This window comes from Phalangium opilio, unplaced genomic scaffold (assembly GCF_054372755.1).
Source record: "Phalangium opilio isolate 3A_F unplaced genomic scaffold, DU_Popi_V2 ptg000075l_1, whole genome shotgun sequence".
Lineage (NCBI taxonomy): Eukaryota > Metazoa > Arthropoda > Arachnida > Opiliones > Phalangiidae > Phalangium > Phalangium opilio.
The window spans coordinates 3,086,668-3,099,544 of record NW_028324184.1 but is presented as its reverse complement, the minus strand read 5'-3'; the positions used below and the strand labels follow the sequence as shown (position 1 = coordinate 3,099,544).

Sequence of the window (12,877 nt, the reverse complement as noted above, 5' to 3'; positions counted from 1 at the left end):
ATAATGACCTTTCCCATAATTTCCAGCCGCCTCCGGACCAACGAAATACGTATATAAAGGGCGCTAGGCTGCGGGTACGTCCAACACGAGTCTCCAGGAACTCTCATCCTTCAGCCATCCTTCTTTCCCAAATGTTCCCAGGAGTTTTGGCGCTTTTTCACGAGTAATTAGGTTTTTTATAAGAGCTTATATGGATAAAACCTTTTGGCTAAAACCACGTCGACCTTGCGCCTCCTAGCGACAACCGTGACTAATGGCTAACACCATTATCCCTACATTACTCGAAGTGCCTGTTTCTTTTAGCCCCAACTCCACATTTTTTCGTTAAAATCCAATTATTTCTACCAAACATTTCGGATTTTGGGATCCATACTTGCATAAATTATGCGGGAATGGTCTAAGATTTACGTAAGGTACGCTTATAAATGTAGTGGCTCACAAAGAACAAATTTAAACAACCATGCAAGAATATATTACGAAACCTCTACTTTATATTTTATTAGTTACTTTAGACCAAGGGAACTTTGGAAGATGGTCTTTGTTTAGGAAATGCTTCGACCTAAAATCTTCCCAGACTGCCAAAAACGAAACATTCCATAATTCCGTTGGTTTTCTTTTTTTGTTCTTTTGTAAACCATTTCAGCGCTAATACTAGGGTCTGTGGAGCTGGCATAGCTTTTAGAGCTGACGAAGATTTTTAGAAGACTCAACCCTCTTGAAGGTCCGTATACATCTAAGGTTCAAAGCGTCGATTACAGAAGTATATGGACGGAAGTAGTCAACCGTGGAATTCATACTAAATAGATCTAACCAACAAATATACAAGTTGGCTTTTTCTCGTATCGGATCGTATAAGATCACGTGACTAACAAAGGTGACTGTAGAACCATCTGTTGTTGAGCGACGAAAATATATCTCTAATTTTTTCTGACTGGATTAGAGTCTTGGGGTAAAGCAGGTTCTGCGCATGGCAAAATCAAGCCAATCTGTTTATCCCTTTCTCGCGTCAAAACACGAGAACGAGATCTGAGCCGTTAGAAAAATTCAAAAGATTTGTTGGTTGGGTCTATAGTGTCCACAAGGGAATAGTCTGATACTTCTAAACCGGCTGATATGTCTTACTCCAGTTATGCGACTTTTTCCTTGAATTGAGGACCAATGCATGTTTGGGAACCCATATCTCAGTAACTAAATATTTTAGACTCCCATGTTCTTTGACACTTTTCACTCAGTTTGACCCGAAGAACACAGTCTTCAATTTATGGCAGATTTATCAGAAACACCCTGTATATAAATTTACAAATTATTACTTATAAGATTGGTTTTTCGGTTGCCCGTTTTTGAAAATGAACTATATGTAATGTTTCACCGCTATATTTCTATAATTCGACCCCGCAAAAATAATTTTTTTTTCCCATAAATTCTGGGAAACTAGCTATATATAATCCTGGTTCTTGGTACTATTTTTCTTACAAAACCTCCTGGCAGTGGCAGAAGGAGAATAAATTTTGTCAAACCAGGGATAGATTTAATTTTAGAAGTAGGAATGGAGAACAGAGTAATCTGGGCGCGCGTCAAAGTCCCGGACCCCCTTCCACGGGACGGAGGGGTATGAAAGAAGAGGCGGGTCATAGCGACAGAGATAAAAAGGAACTACTTATTTTTTGCCGTCCCCGTCAGCAACGTCATCAAAACGTAGTTTAAGCGAGCCAATAAGATAATTTAAAGTTTTAGTTACGTGTTGGAGGGAGGGACTCTATACTGGGCTATGAATCGGACTGAAGTAAATACTAACCGTTCTCCATTCCTTCTTCTAAAATTAAATCTATCCCTGGTCAAACATACCCTATGTTCCACGTCTTTAGGGTAAAGTTTTAAAAAATATTCTTAATATTTCTGAAAAACAGAAAAAAGGACGAACAATCTAAATTAAATTATCGACTGTACTGTACAACAAATCCCTTTTGCATATTCGGTTCTATTTTAATTGTTTCACCTCGCGTTAATATATTGTTCAAACATTTTAAATATAATAGATAATTTGCGAGTCCCTCTGTACCGCTCTGTATTCTGTTGACGAGATTCACGCATATACAGAAACTAGGAAGGGTTTCCGCAAATTGTCTTTCCCTCTATAGACGAGAACGGCGTACCGTTTTCAAATTGAAAATGTGTGACATTACGCAGATTATGAGTTGAATATAATTATCCTTCAAAATATGGGCTGGAATTAAATTTACCACGAAGCGTCTTCATTAAGTCAACAGAGAATTGTCGCACCGCGTCTACTAGAGATGCGTATGCGTACATACACTAGGGTAGGTCGTGTTATCGGGTTTACAAAAGGTGAATTAGGCAGTTAATTTATACGATGAAATAGACTTTATGAATTTGTAGTTATTTTTTTTTATTATTATTAAAAGTGAGGCTCGGTGGGAATATCATTGAATTTAATTTATTCACAAATGTGTGGGGAGACAAATCTGAATAGTATAATGAATATATATATATATATATATATATATATATATATATATATATATATATATATATATATATATATATATATATATATATATATATATATATATATATATATATATATATATATATATATATATAATATGTTAGTTTTACTAACAAAATTTCCGTAGTTCGCTAATGATAGACCTAGTTGTATTAATTATAAGTATACCAGAAGTGAGATGAGACTAGAAGTACTGAGCTAACCAAATTCTTCACTCGGCGAAAGTGAATATTCTTGATAACACACCAACGGTTGGCCCTCTAGTGGCGGTTTCAGAATTTACCCTCCAAAACGTGAGACGCTCGCGGTGGTAGACGGCCGAACTAGATTCTAGCACCCGCGTCCGTGTTTCGCCGCTTTAGGTTGAGGGGAAGGGGGTCAGAAATGTTTTTGGAACTCGGGCAATTTTTCTCTCTAGCGTAGGCGCGATTGAAGCGGCGTAAAATCCTCAAATTTGTTCACTAGTGCCAGGATCTATTACCAATGCTAGAGCCCTTCACTTCTAGTCTCATCTCACTTCTGGTATACTCAGGAGTACATAATAATCTCCCTGATGCGAGGGGGAATACGAAAATTCTGTCTTTATCAATAATGCTAAAATTGCGACCTAAAACTATTTCGTAAAGGAGTAGCTTCTTGATGGACATACAACTTAGAAGACTGTTTTGTATCTCTACTTCTTGTTTGTTATTTCAATTACTTCCGGATTGAGGAGTATGGGGTCGCTTCAAAGATCGGAAAAAATAAATGGTGACTAAGGCATATTTTACAATTAATTTCAAAAGTATTTTTAAGGGTCTTTGTTATATCCCTCATTTTTCTTCGTATTCTCAAGGGTTCTTAATTTTCTGATAAATTTAATAAATTTGCTAAACTATTATATGCTCAAAGTTTTAATTCTATTTCTCAATTTTCTCAACACTTGTAAAGAACTTTATCACATTTTTTTTTAAATTTCTGCTGTCAAAGAATAACACGGGTGAATTTATTTGCAGGACATGGCGGAAAACATCGTTGAAAGTGTTATCCCTTGTGATGTCACGAAATGTGAAAGTTACAACTTTAAATTCCAGTGGAAAATGGAAGACTTCTTAAACATTCCCTGTAAAAATGGCGAAAGTTTTGAAAGTAAAGATTTTGGCGGACCAACCTCACAATCCGGAGTTAAATGGAAAATCATTGCTTACATTTACCCCAAAGGAGACAAAATAGACGACGAAGAATACCTCTCTGTTTTCCTGTTCATAAAGATGGAACCACCTAAAGTTGCTTTAAGAATATCGGCCACTTGCAGTTTTTCCATAATTAATGGCGATGAGAAAAAAATAAGTGATGAATTAACCTATGAAACTGAAAAATGCGATTATGGATGGAATTGGGGATTCCCTGGCTTTGTAAAGCTGAAAGACTTGGAGGAGCGCCACCAAGAACTATTACCGAACGGAGATTTGACTATTCAATTCGAGGGTAAAGCGAGGGTTTTAATGGGTTCCTCGGGTGTCAAAGTCAATACTGCAACTAAGCCACCTAAGCCACCTACGGACTCAGTGGCAGTCGACATTGTCAAGAAACTTTTCTTGGATGGAACTGGATCAGACGTTGTCCTCAAAGCTCAAAATGGGGAGTTCAAGGGTCACAAATGGATTCTTTCGTTCAGATGCGAGTACTTTCGCGCCATGTTCGGCAATGAATTTAAAGAGAGTGAAGAGGGAGTCGTAGATTTCAGCAAAGACATGGATTTAGAGGAACTGAAAGATTTAATGGAGTATCTGTACTTGGGAAAGACCACTAACTTGATCAAGACTTCTCGAGTTTTATTGAAAATGGCTGAAATGCTAGGGCTTGAAGGGTTGAAATCTGAAAGCGAAGAAATCCTGAATTGAACAACTGGAGGAAAGCAATGCCTGGGAAATGTTGATTCTCGGCCATGAACAAGGCGCTGATAATTTGGAGAAAGAGGCTCATTTGCTCTTGGCTAAATGCAAGGATTAATACGACTAAAGCTCATTACATTGATATATACATATCATATATATATACATTACATATTTGTTCCTTTTTGTTTTTACTTTTTCATTAAAATGTTCAAATATTGAAATGCATTTCTTCTATTTTAGTTCATTGTCCGTTTTTTCAGCCATTCTTAACTAGGTAATAATGTCGAAGCTAGAGAACTAACAGTTGTAGTTGTTTAACGAGGTGCGTTAAACCTTTCTTTGGCAACACCATAGACTGATCAAAATTGAATAAATCCTATATTAGACGTATTCAATCTTAAGTTTCATACGAAAAGAAGCATTATTTATCAGGTGATCTTGTTCAAGAGTACATATTATAACGCTCATAAATATAGTGAATCACGTTGCCGACAGAGAAGATCTAAAGAATACCACAGGTATTAGCAAGAATGGATTCAGGATATAATAAGAAGGTAGAATCGTATAATTGGCCCCTTGTACTATGTAGTCATGATTTTTACAGAAAATGTTACTGAATTCGTTATAGGTAGGTGGGTTAAAAGGCAATGCCCGGGAATTGTTGAATCTAGGCCATGAACAAGGTGCTAAGAATTTGGAGAAAGAGGCTCATTTGCTCTTGGCTAAATGCGTGCATTAATACGACAAAAGCTCATAAAATCAATAAAAAAATTCTGTTTTGTATTATTCTTTTTCAATAAAATGTTCAATCATAGAAATGAATTTCTTCGAGATTAATTCATTGTAAGTCTAGATTGCATGCATTTTTCACGGAATAGTAATTCCTATGCTATAGTGAACTAACAGATTTAACCTTTGGAATTGTTTAAGAAGCTACGTTAAACCTGAAGCATATCATAGCACCCGTAAGCGTGAATTCACAATACGACCACGGGTAATCACCATTGTACAATAGGGCCAGAGAAAGATTTGAGGTCCTGAGTACATATTACTACGCTCATAAATATGGTCATGAATCAAGGTTCTTATAGAAACTTCGTATGGTCATGAATCAGCTTTTCTACGGAGAAGATCTAAAGACTGCATCAGGACATGAATCCGTTTTTGGTATTAGCGAGAACGGATTCAGGATACCATAAGAACGTGGAATCGTATAGGGGACCCCTTGTACCATCAAGTTATGCATCTTACGGAAAATGTATGTTTCAAAGTCATAATTTGAATATCGACCTTTAAATAACATTTTCTCCGATATTTGGCATACTTTTTTCCAATTATTCCTGTCCTTGGTTCATATACACTCTATATCTTATAAAGGATTTCAAAATATCACTGGTCATTCTGGTATGATAAAGTAGTGAACCAAGCAATAGGTTTAGGACAATATTTTTACAAAGATAGTCAAAGAATAACATGGGTGTATAGGGAGAGGGCAAACCCATTCTTGCCACGTCATAGGCTTATATCTCTTACCTCGATTCCATCCCCCTAACGGGGGAATTTCAGTATCGCGCCTACAAACGCTCCCCTAAGTAGAGGTATAAATTGACGTCAGATGTTCTTTCCCTCCCTGACAAACACCCTCTCCCTATTTATTTGCAGGACATGGCGGTAAACATCGTTGAAAGGGTAACCAGTCCAGACCAGGGTGACAAATAAGGCGGTGGCACTGGGCAAATGACCAGTTTAAAAATTGCTTTGACCTGTTTATTTATTAAATGCCTGGGGGTCCAGTGGTCACCGTGACCACTTTTTAAATTCCCCTTCTTTAGTAAAAAATAAATTCCCAGTAGTGGGTTATAGAAATTAATCCATTTCAGTGCAGCTCATACAGTATGTAGAAATATTAAGTGGTCACTGACCAGTTTTTTAATTAAAACCCTTGGGCTCTACTGGTCAAATGACCAGTTTTAAAAATTTCCTTATTTCTCACCCTGGTCCAGACACTAACTCAAATATTTTAATCCACAGTATTCCCTTTCGCCGGAAGTTAGGCTTAGCTTGGGATTCATGGGGGTGAGTAGCGGGAAGAAATTGGTCTGTCGTCTGCTACATAAGCCAAAAATATGTACTGTAGCGGACGACAGACCAATTTCTTCCCGCTACTCACCCCCATGAACAGCCATGGAAATAACACAGGTTTACAGGTCCAAAACCACTTTATTAGTTACTCTGACTAGTTTTTTTATTCAAAAACCGAGGGTCACGAGTCCTAGGGACTTGTTATATTAATTCTAAACTTTGATAAATATTGAAAGGGGACCAGTTGATTAATTAAAGGTTTTCGTCAAATTTCGACTCCTTTCTCATTGCAAGGAGTCTTAATCTTATTTCCTAATAGATAGTTTTCACTCATGGAGGATTCATAACATTTACACCAGGAGGCCGGGCTATCTGGAGGACAAAAGCAGACGGGTTTTTGTCCTCCAGATAGCCCGGCTTCCTGGTGTAAATGGTATTAATCCTCCATGTGTGAAAACTATCTATTATCTCTGCTCCTAGTCGTAGTGTCAGATTAGTAGTAATCAGTACAGCGTTGCCAGACGTACGATAATTAATTAATTATAGTACAATGCGATAATTTTAAGAGTTACTATAATTATGACGCTGTACTAGTAGGCTAAATTCGATAATTCGGCTTCGGCGAACGATAATTGTACGATAATTTAGAGGGAATCTGGGCACAAAAGGCTCGCTAGAGGAAGAAAAAGGTGAAATAGGATGAAATTATTCATGTTTTAAGTCCAAAGGCAGGATGAAAGAAACGTTTGGAGACGTTATTTGTCCATCTCCTTCAGGACCCTTGTAAGTTGTACCGATTTTAGTATAATTGCAAGGTCAATCAGAACACCGCTGGAGCGTACGATAATTTTGGTTGAAAATCGATAATCTTTTGGCTTTCGTACGATAATGTAGTCAAAGATGGCGAAATAAAATTATAGACCTTTTCACACTTAGAGCGAGGGTGAAAAGGGGGTAATATTCTCGAGAGGTGAGCATGCGCAGAAAGAATGTTTGTTGCCAGTCGTATTTATATAACCATTGCTTTTACCATGCTTTTACCTTACTAGTTAGGCATTCGAGTTTATTTTTATAAAACAGTGTTGTATTAATGGTTGTAAAAGTATAAATAAAACTTCCTAGGTGAAATTTTATCTAATTCAATTGATAGACGTAAAATTGGGGTAGTTTATAATATTCTACAGACCAAATTGGGTACCAAGGCTTACGAGCGTGTTATACGCGGCGCTTACGAGCGTGTTATACGCGGCGCTTTTGGGGCCGGGCACGGCACGGCATCGGCGATGTCCGCCGATGAATCGTCGATCCCATACGGTCGCCGAGGCTTAGTGAGTTTTAACCAACTATTATCATATCACCGTTTTCATTAGAACTTAAAAACTGTTTGTTTCTTAACATGGTTTTAATTTTACTCTCTCGGTTTAAATACTAAGCATTTTATTTCAATATTAAATCACAAAATATTCTAAAACACGTCCATCTTAGTTTATTTTACACGTTAACTCCATAGAAGCGTAAAACTCATGGCAACAAACTTGCAACTGCTCATGCGCGGCCATAAGTGTGAAAAGGTCTATTAAAAATGATTTGGGACCATGTAATTTTACATTTATAAATAATTTTAAAGTGGGACCAGTAGTAAAATAAATCGCACAGGGGTAACTGGTCTCAGGGACCAGTTTGAATATTGTTGATGTCGGGGTCACTGGTCCCGAGGACTAGTTGAAAAAAAACCTTATTTCCATGGCTGCCCATGAATCCCGAGCTAAGCCTAACTTCCGGCGAAAGGGAATAAGGTGGATTATCCATTTCTTTAGTTTAACAGACAACATGCCCTGGTCATGGGCCAGTTTATTTATTCCAGGCCAGGGGGGGGAGGGGTCACGTGCCTAATGTCCAGTTTAAAATAATCCTTATTTCCAAGACTGCTCACACGAGTCTGATTTACGTCGTCTGCATTACGTTCGGAAAACGATATTCAACTTCCTAGTTTCTTGAAATCGACAGAAATTCGTGGGTTAGATTAAATAACAGTTAGCAAATTAAAACGTTCAACAATTAGTCCCAACAGGTTTGTGCTTAAGTTTTACCTAAGCTCAAATTACTGTCGTTATAATCTGATTAAATTAAATATAGAGTGTTGAATAATTTTGGTTGTATATCTGAGTGTCTCAATATATTAGTCTCGAATGTGAAGATTTGTGTTCCGTCACTCCGTGTGGCCTCTGAGATTGAAAAACTAATATTTTGCAGTCCACTGACTCTAGCCAGTGTCCAGCAGCTGCACAAGTCTTAACTTCATCTAATTTTAGCAGACCACGGGCGCCGTGCAAAGGCCAAAAGCGTAAGTTTATTTATTCGATCCAGTGCATTGGGGTTGACAAGGCTACTGTCGCCACTCATAGCTTTTTCATAAGCACGCAGTAATGCTTTCTTATTCTTAGATATTTCTCTTCATTGGTAGATCGCTATACCGGGTAGAAATATTACCCAGCTACCAATCCTAATACTTAAATTGGTACACTTTAAATTAATTACCTTCATTTACCATATTTAACTCTTCTAGAAAAATGGTAATGGAACAGGAATTATAGATGAAAGGGTTTTACCTAATCAGGCCCGTCGTCAGGGGGAGGGCCGGGTGGGCCCGGCCCTACCTACAATGCGTTTGGCCCTACCTGAAATATTTCCAAAATTCTTGGAGACTGCTCGTGGCCCTACCAGTAGTATCATTGGCCCAACCAGACTACGTTCATGACATTATGATAAGCCTATAAATCTCATATGATTAAAAAGAAATTCAAAATATTTTTGTCATGGCATAAAAAACGTTTTCGCCAAGCTTTTGCAAATTGGCACACTCTTCGTAGACGGTAGAGCAGATGATTCCAGTGTTGTCAATGTTTGAAAGTGGATTTTCTCACTTCCATTTGAAAATTTTCCCACATTTCCCACACCCCCTTTTTAGCCCAGCCCCCAGCTAAAATATGGAAGAAAAGTTAGTCATATTTATCTGGACTATGTTTTCCTACTAGGTTTTATATGTATTATCACTCCGCATGGCTTTGAGAATACGTACAAATGCGCCAAAACGCTATAAAGCTTTAAAATTCTTAAAATATGCTACTCTTTTTCCAGTGTCAAATTTAAAATCACCTAATTTATTTCAAAATGTCACATTTAACCGAGCAAAACGCACTAATTTTAACTGCATAGTCTGCACTATTAACACTTAAACAGGGAAATTCCCACATTTGACCGATTTCGGAAAAAATTACCCACCTAAACCTTACCAAAGTTTTTCCACACATTGGCAACACTGGATGATTCTGAACTCTCCGGAGGTCTAGAGCTTCGTGAAATCAGGCAGGCTTACAAATAATTTTTTGTTTCCTATACTCCGGAATAGGAGTGTGGTTGTTGCGTTCGTGGCAACTAATTATTAGGGGAATATTTTGGAAAGGGTGAAAGCATGGTTATACAATTTGGAAAACGTGCGAATTATCTATTCATATATTTTGGAAAAGGTAAAAACAAATCAAACTAAGTATCAGGGTCCTTTTTTGTAAGATGGGATCTTATTTGTAATAGATCTATGCGAATGCGAGTTGACATATTTATTTTTAATTCGCAAACGTAACCTGACCCAACCACTCCTGCCAATGTTAAATAAATCATTTTTAATATACATACCAAATTGAAGAACGTAAAATATTAATATTGTATTTAAATAACACTTGGAAATGAACATTTCGTCATTTGGCATAATTATTGTCGTTTACAAACCTAACCGCACCTGTCTTAAAGTTAGTTGAGTCTTTATTGTTATTGATACACATTTCAACTTTTGGTCAAATCTCTTAACATGTATGCAGCGTAAGGTTATTTTATTTTTTTGCCAAGTTTCGAAAGTTCACATTTCATAGTCTTTTTACCAAAAAATGAAATTAAAACGTAAATTAGCTATGAATAAAGGATTTAGCCATGAGTCGGAATAAATATGTTTCTTTTACGGTTTCACTGGTTCGAGTCTTCTGAAATATTAGTGAGAAGTATATTGAAGGGCTTTAAATTATCGTGCAAAGTTTCAGAATTTTAAAACTAATAGTTTTTTTAAAAATTCATTGAAACTTTGTTTGTACTTATCACAGTAACATGGACATTTTTAGGAAAAGAACCATTATTTTAAAACTCTGCGCGATAACTTGCATCGTCATATTGACGGTCATGGTAAAAGCTGACGGCTTTGAATTTTCAAGTGATAGTTGGAGATACACGCTCAAAGAAATATATATCTTTGAATTGGCTTCCAAAGCCCGAGCAGCCAGTGTCCCGTTGTCGCGTGATCCAGGAGGTTATGTATAGAGTGACTAGTCTTTCACTGTTCATCGGTTAGTCGCACTAGTGCTTAATTTTTAAACCGCGTATTAGAGATACATTTTTAACCAGATCAAACAATCAATGAACAAGTTTCATACTTATTTTTGGTAATTTGTTTTCTTCTTTTAATTTATAGTTGTTAAAGCCTTCTATTAATTTGTTTTAAGACCTCGTTGACATTGTCTCTTCCCTCGCTTAATTTTTAATAAATAGTACAAAGTTTCTTGTATAGACACGATTTTAATACTAATCCACTCTTTTCCCGATGAGTATACCAAGGCTTATATCACGATTTTAATTGAAAAATCTGAGGCAAAATGATGCGTCGTGTTCTTCACAGTAGAAACTTTTAAGTTATTTTCTAATATGCATCATCTTGAACCAGACTTTTCAGTTAAAAATCTTCCGTTAAGACTTGGCACACGCATCGATAATAAGGTGCATTCGTTCGAAAATGTGCCCTACCGCGGCCCTACCTAAAATTTGACCCTGGCGACGGCCCTGTACCTAATAGTCTTTGTCTCTAATTTAGGCAACTTTTCTTAGCTTGTAAAGCATTTTATCATGTTTTTTAAATTTCTACTGTCAATACATACCGTGTGTGTATTTCTTTGTAGTACATGGCGGAAAACACTGTCGAAAGCGCTATCCCATGTGATGTCACGAAATGTGAAAATTACAACTTTAAATTCCATTGGAAAATGGAAGACTTCTTAAACATTCCCTGTAAAAATGGCGAAAGTTTTCAAAGTAAAGATTTTGGTGGACCAACCTCACAATCCGGAGTTAAATGGAAAATCATTGCTCAAATGTACCCCAAAGGATACAGTATAGACAGCGAAGAAAACCTCTCTGTTTTCTTGAATATAACGGTGGAACCACCTAAAGCTGCTATAAGAATTTCGGCCACTTGCAATTTTTCTATAATGAGCGATAATGAAAAAACAGTATTTGAAAAAAATCTCGAAGAAACTGAAGAATGCGATTATGGATGGAATTGGGGAATCCCTGGCTTTGTAAAGCTGAAAGACTTGGAGGAGCGCCACCAAGAACTATTACCGAACGGAGATTTGACTATTCAATTCGAGGGTAAAGCGAGGGTTTTAATGGCTTCCTCGGGTGTCAAAGTCAATACTGCACCTAAGCCACCTACAGACTCAGTGGCAGTCGACATTGTCAAGAAAATTTTCTTGGGTGGAACTGGATCAGACGTTGTCCTCAAAGCGCGAAATGGAGAATTCAAAGGTCACAAATGGATTCTTTCGTTCAGATGCGACTACTTCCGCGCCATGTTCGACAACAAATTTAAAGAGAGTGAAGAGGGAGTCGTAGATTTCAGCAAAGACATGGATTTAGAGGAACTGAAAGATTTAATGGAGTATCTGTACTTGGGAAGGACCACTAACTTGAAGAAGACTTCTCGCGTCTTGTTGAAAATGGCTGAAATGCTGGGACTTCAAGGGTTGAAATCTGAAAGCGAAAAAATCCTGATTGAACAACTGGAGGAAAACAATGCCTGGGAATTGTTGAATCTAGGCCATGAACAAGGTGCTAAGAATTTGGAGAAAGAGGCTCATTTGCTCTTGGCTAAATGCGTGCATTAATACGACCAAAGCTCATAAAATCAATAAATTTTATTCTGTTTTGTATTATTCTTTTTCAATAAAATGTTAAATCATAGAAATGAATTTCTTCGAGATTAATTCATTGTAAGTCTAGATTGCATGCATTTTTTTACGGGATAATAATTCCTATGCTATAGTGAACTAACAGATTCAAACTTTGGAATTCTTAAACCATTGTTTGGCGTCCCATTCAATGTTAAGTTTCACACGAAACTAAGTATTATTTATCAGGCGATCTTTAACAAGAGTACATATTACTACGCTCATAAATATGATCATGAATCACCTTATCTACGGAGAAGATCTAAAGACTGCTTCTAGGACATAAATCCGTTTTTGGTATTACCAAGAACGGATTCAGGATACCATAAGAACGTGGAATCGTA

General features: G+C 37.0%; 2 protein-coding genes across 3 annotated transcripts in view; one reads left to right on the top strand and one right to left on the bottom strand.

Annotated features, from left to right (window-relative positions):
• Positions 1-12,877, bottom strand: part of LOC149658822 (neuroligin-4, Y-linked-like) — a 190,949-nt gene that overhangs the window by 66,045 nt on the left and 112,027 nt on the right. The window lies entirely within an intron of this gene.
• LOC149658829 (speckle-type POZ protein-like B) lies at positions 8,410-12,554 on the top strand. Of its 2 annotated transcripts, none has more exons than XM_089844469.1 (3): positions 8,410-8,557; positions 8,740-8,830; positions 11,484-12,554. In XM_089844469.1, the coding sequence occupies exon 3, from the start codon at positions 11,487-11,489 to the stop codon at positions 12,468-12,470; it is 984 nt and encodes a 327-aa protein (XP_089700595.1). In that variant the 5' UTR covers positions 8,410-8,557; positions 8,740-8,830; positions 11,484-11,486; the 3' UTR covers positions 12,471-12,554. The 2 variants fall into 2 exon arrangements, with proteins under 2 accessions (XP_089700595.1, XP_089700594.1); XM_089844468.1 differs by having other exon boundaries at positions 8,412-8,557; positions 8,623-8,830.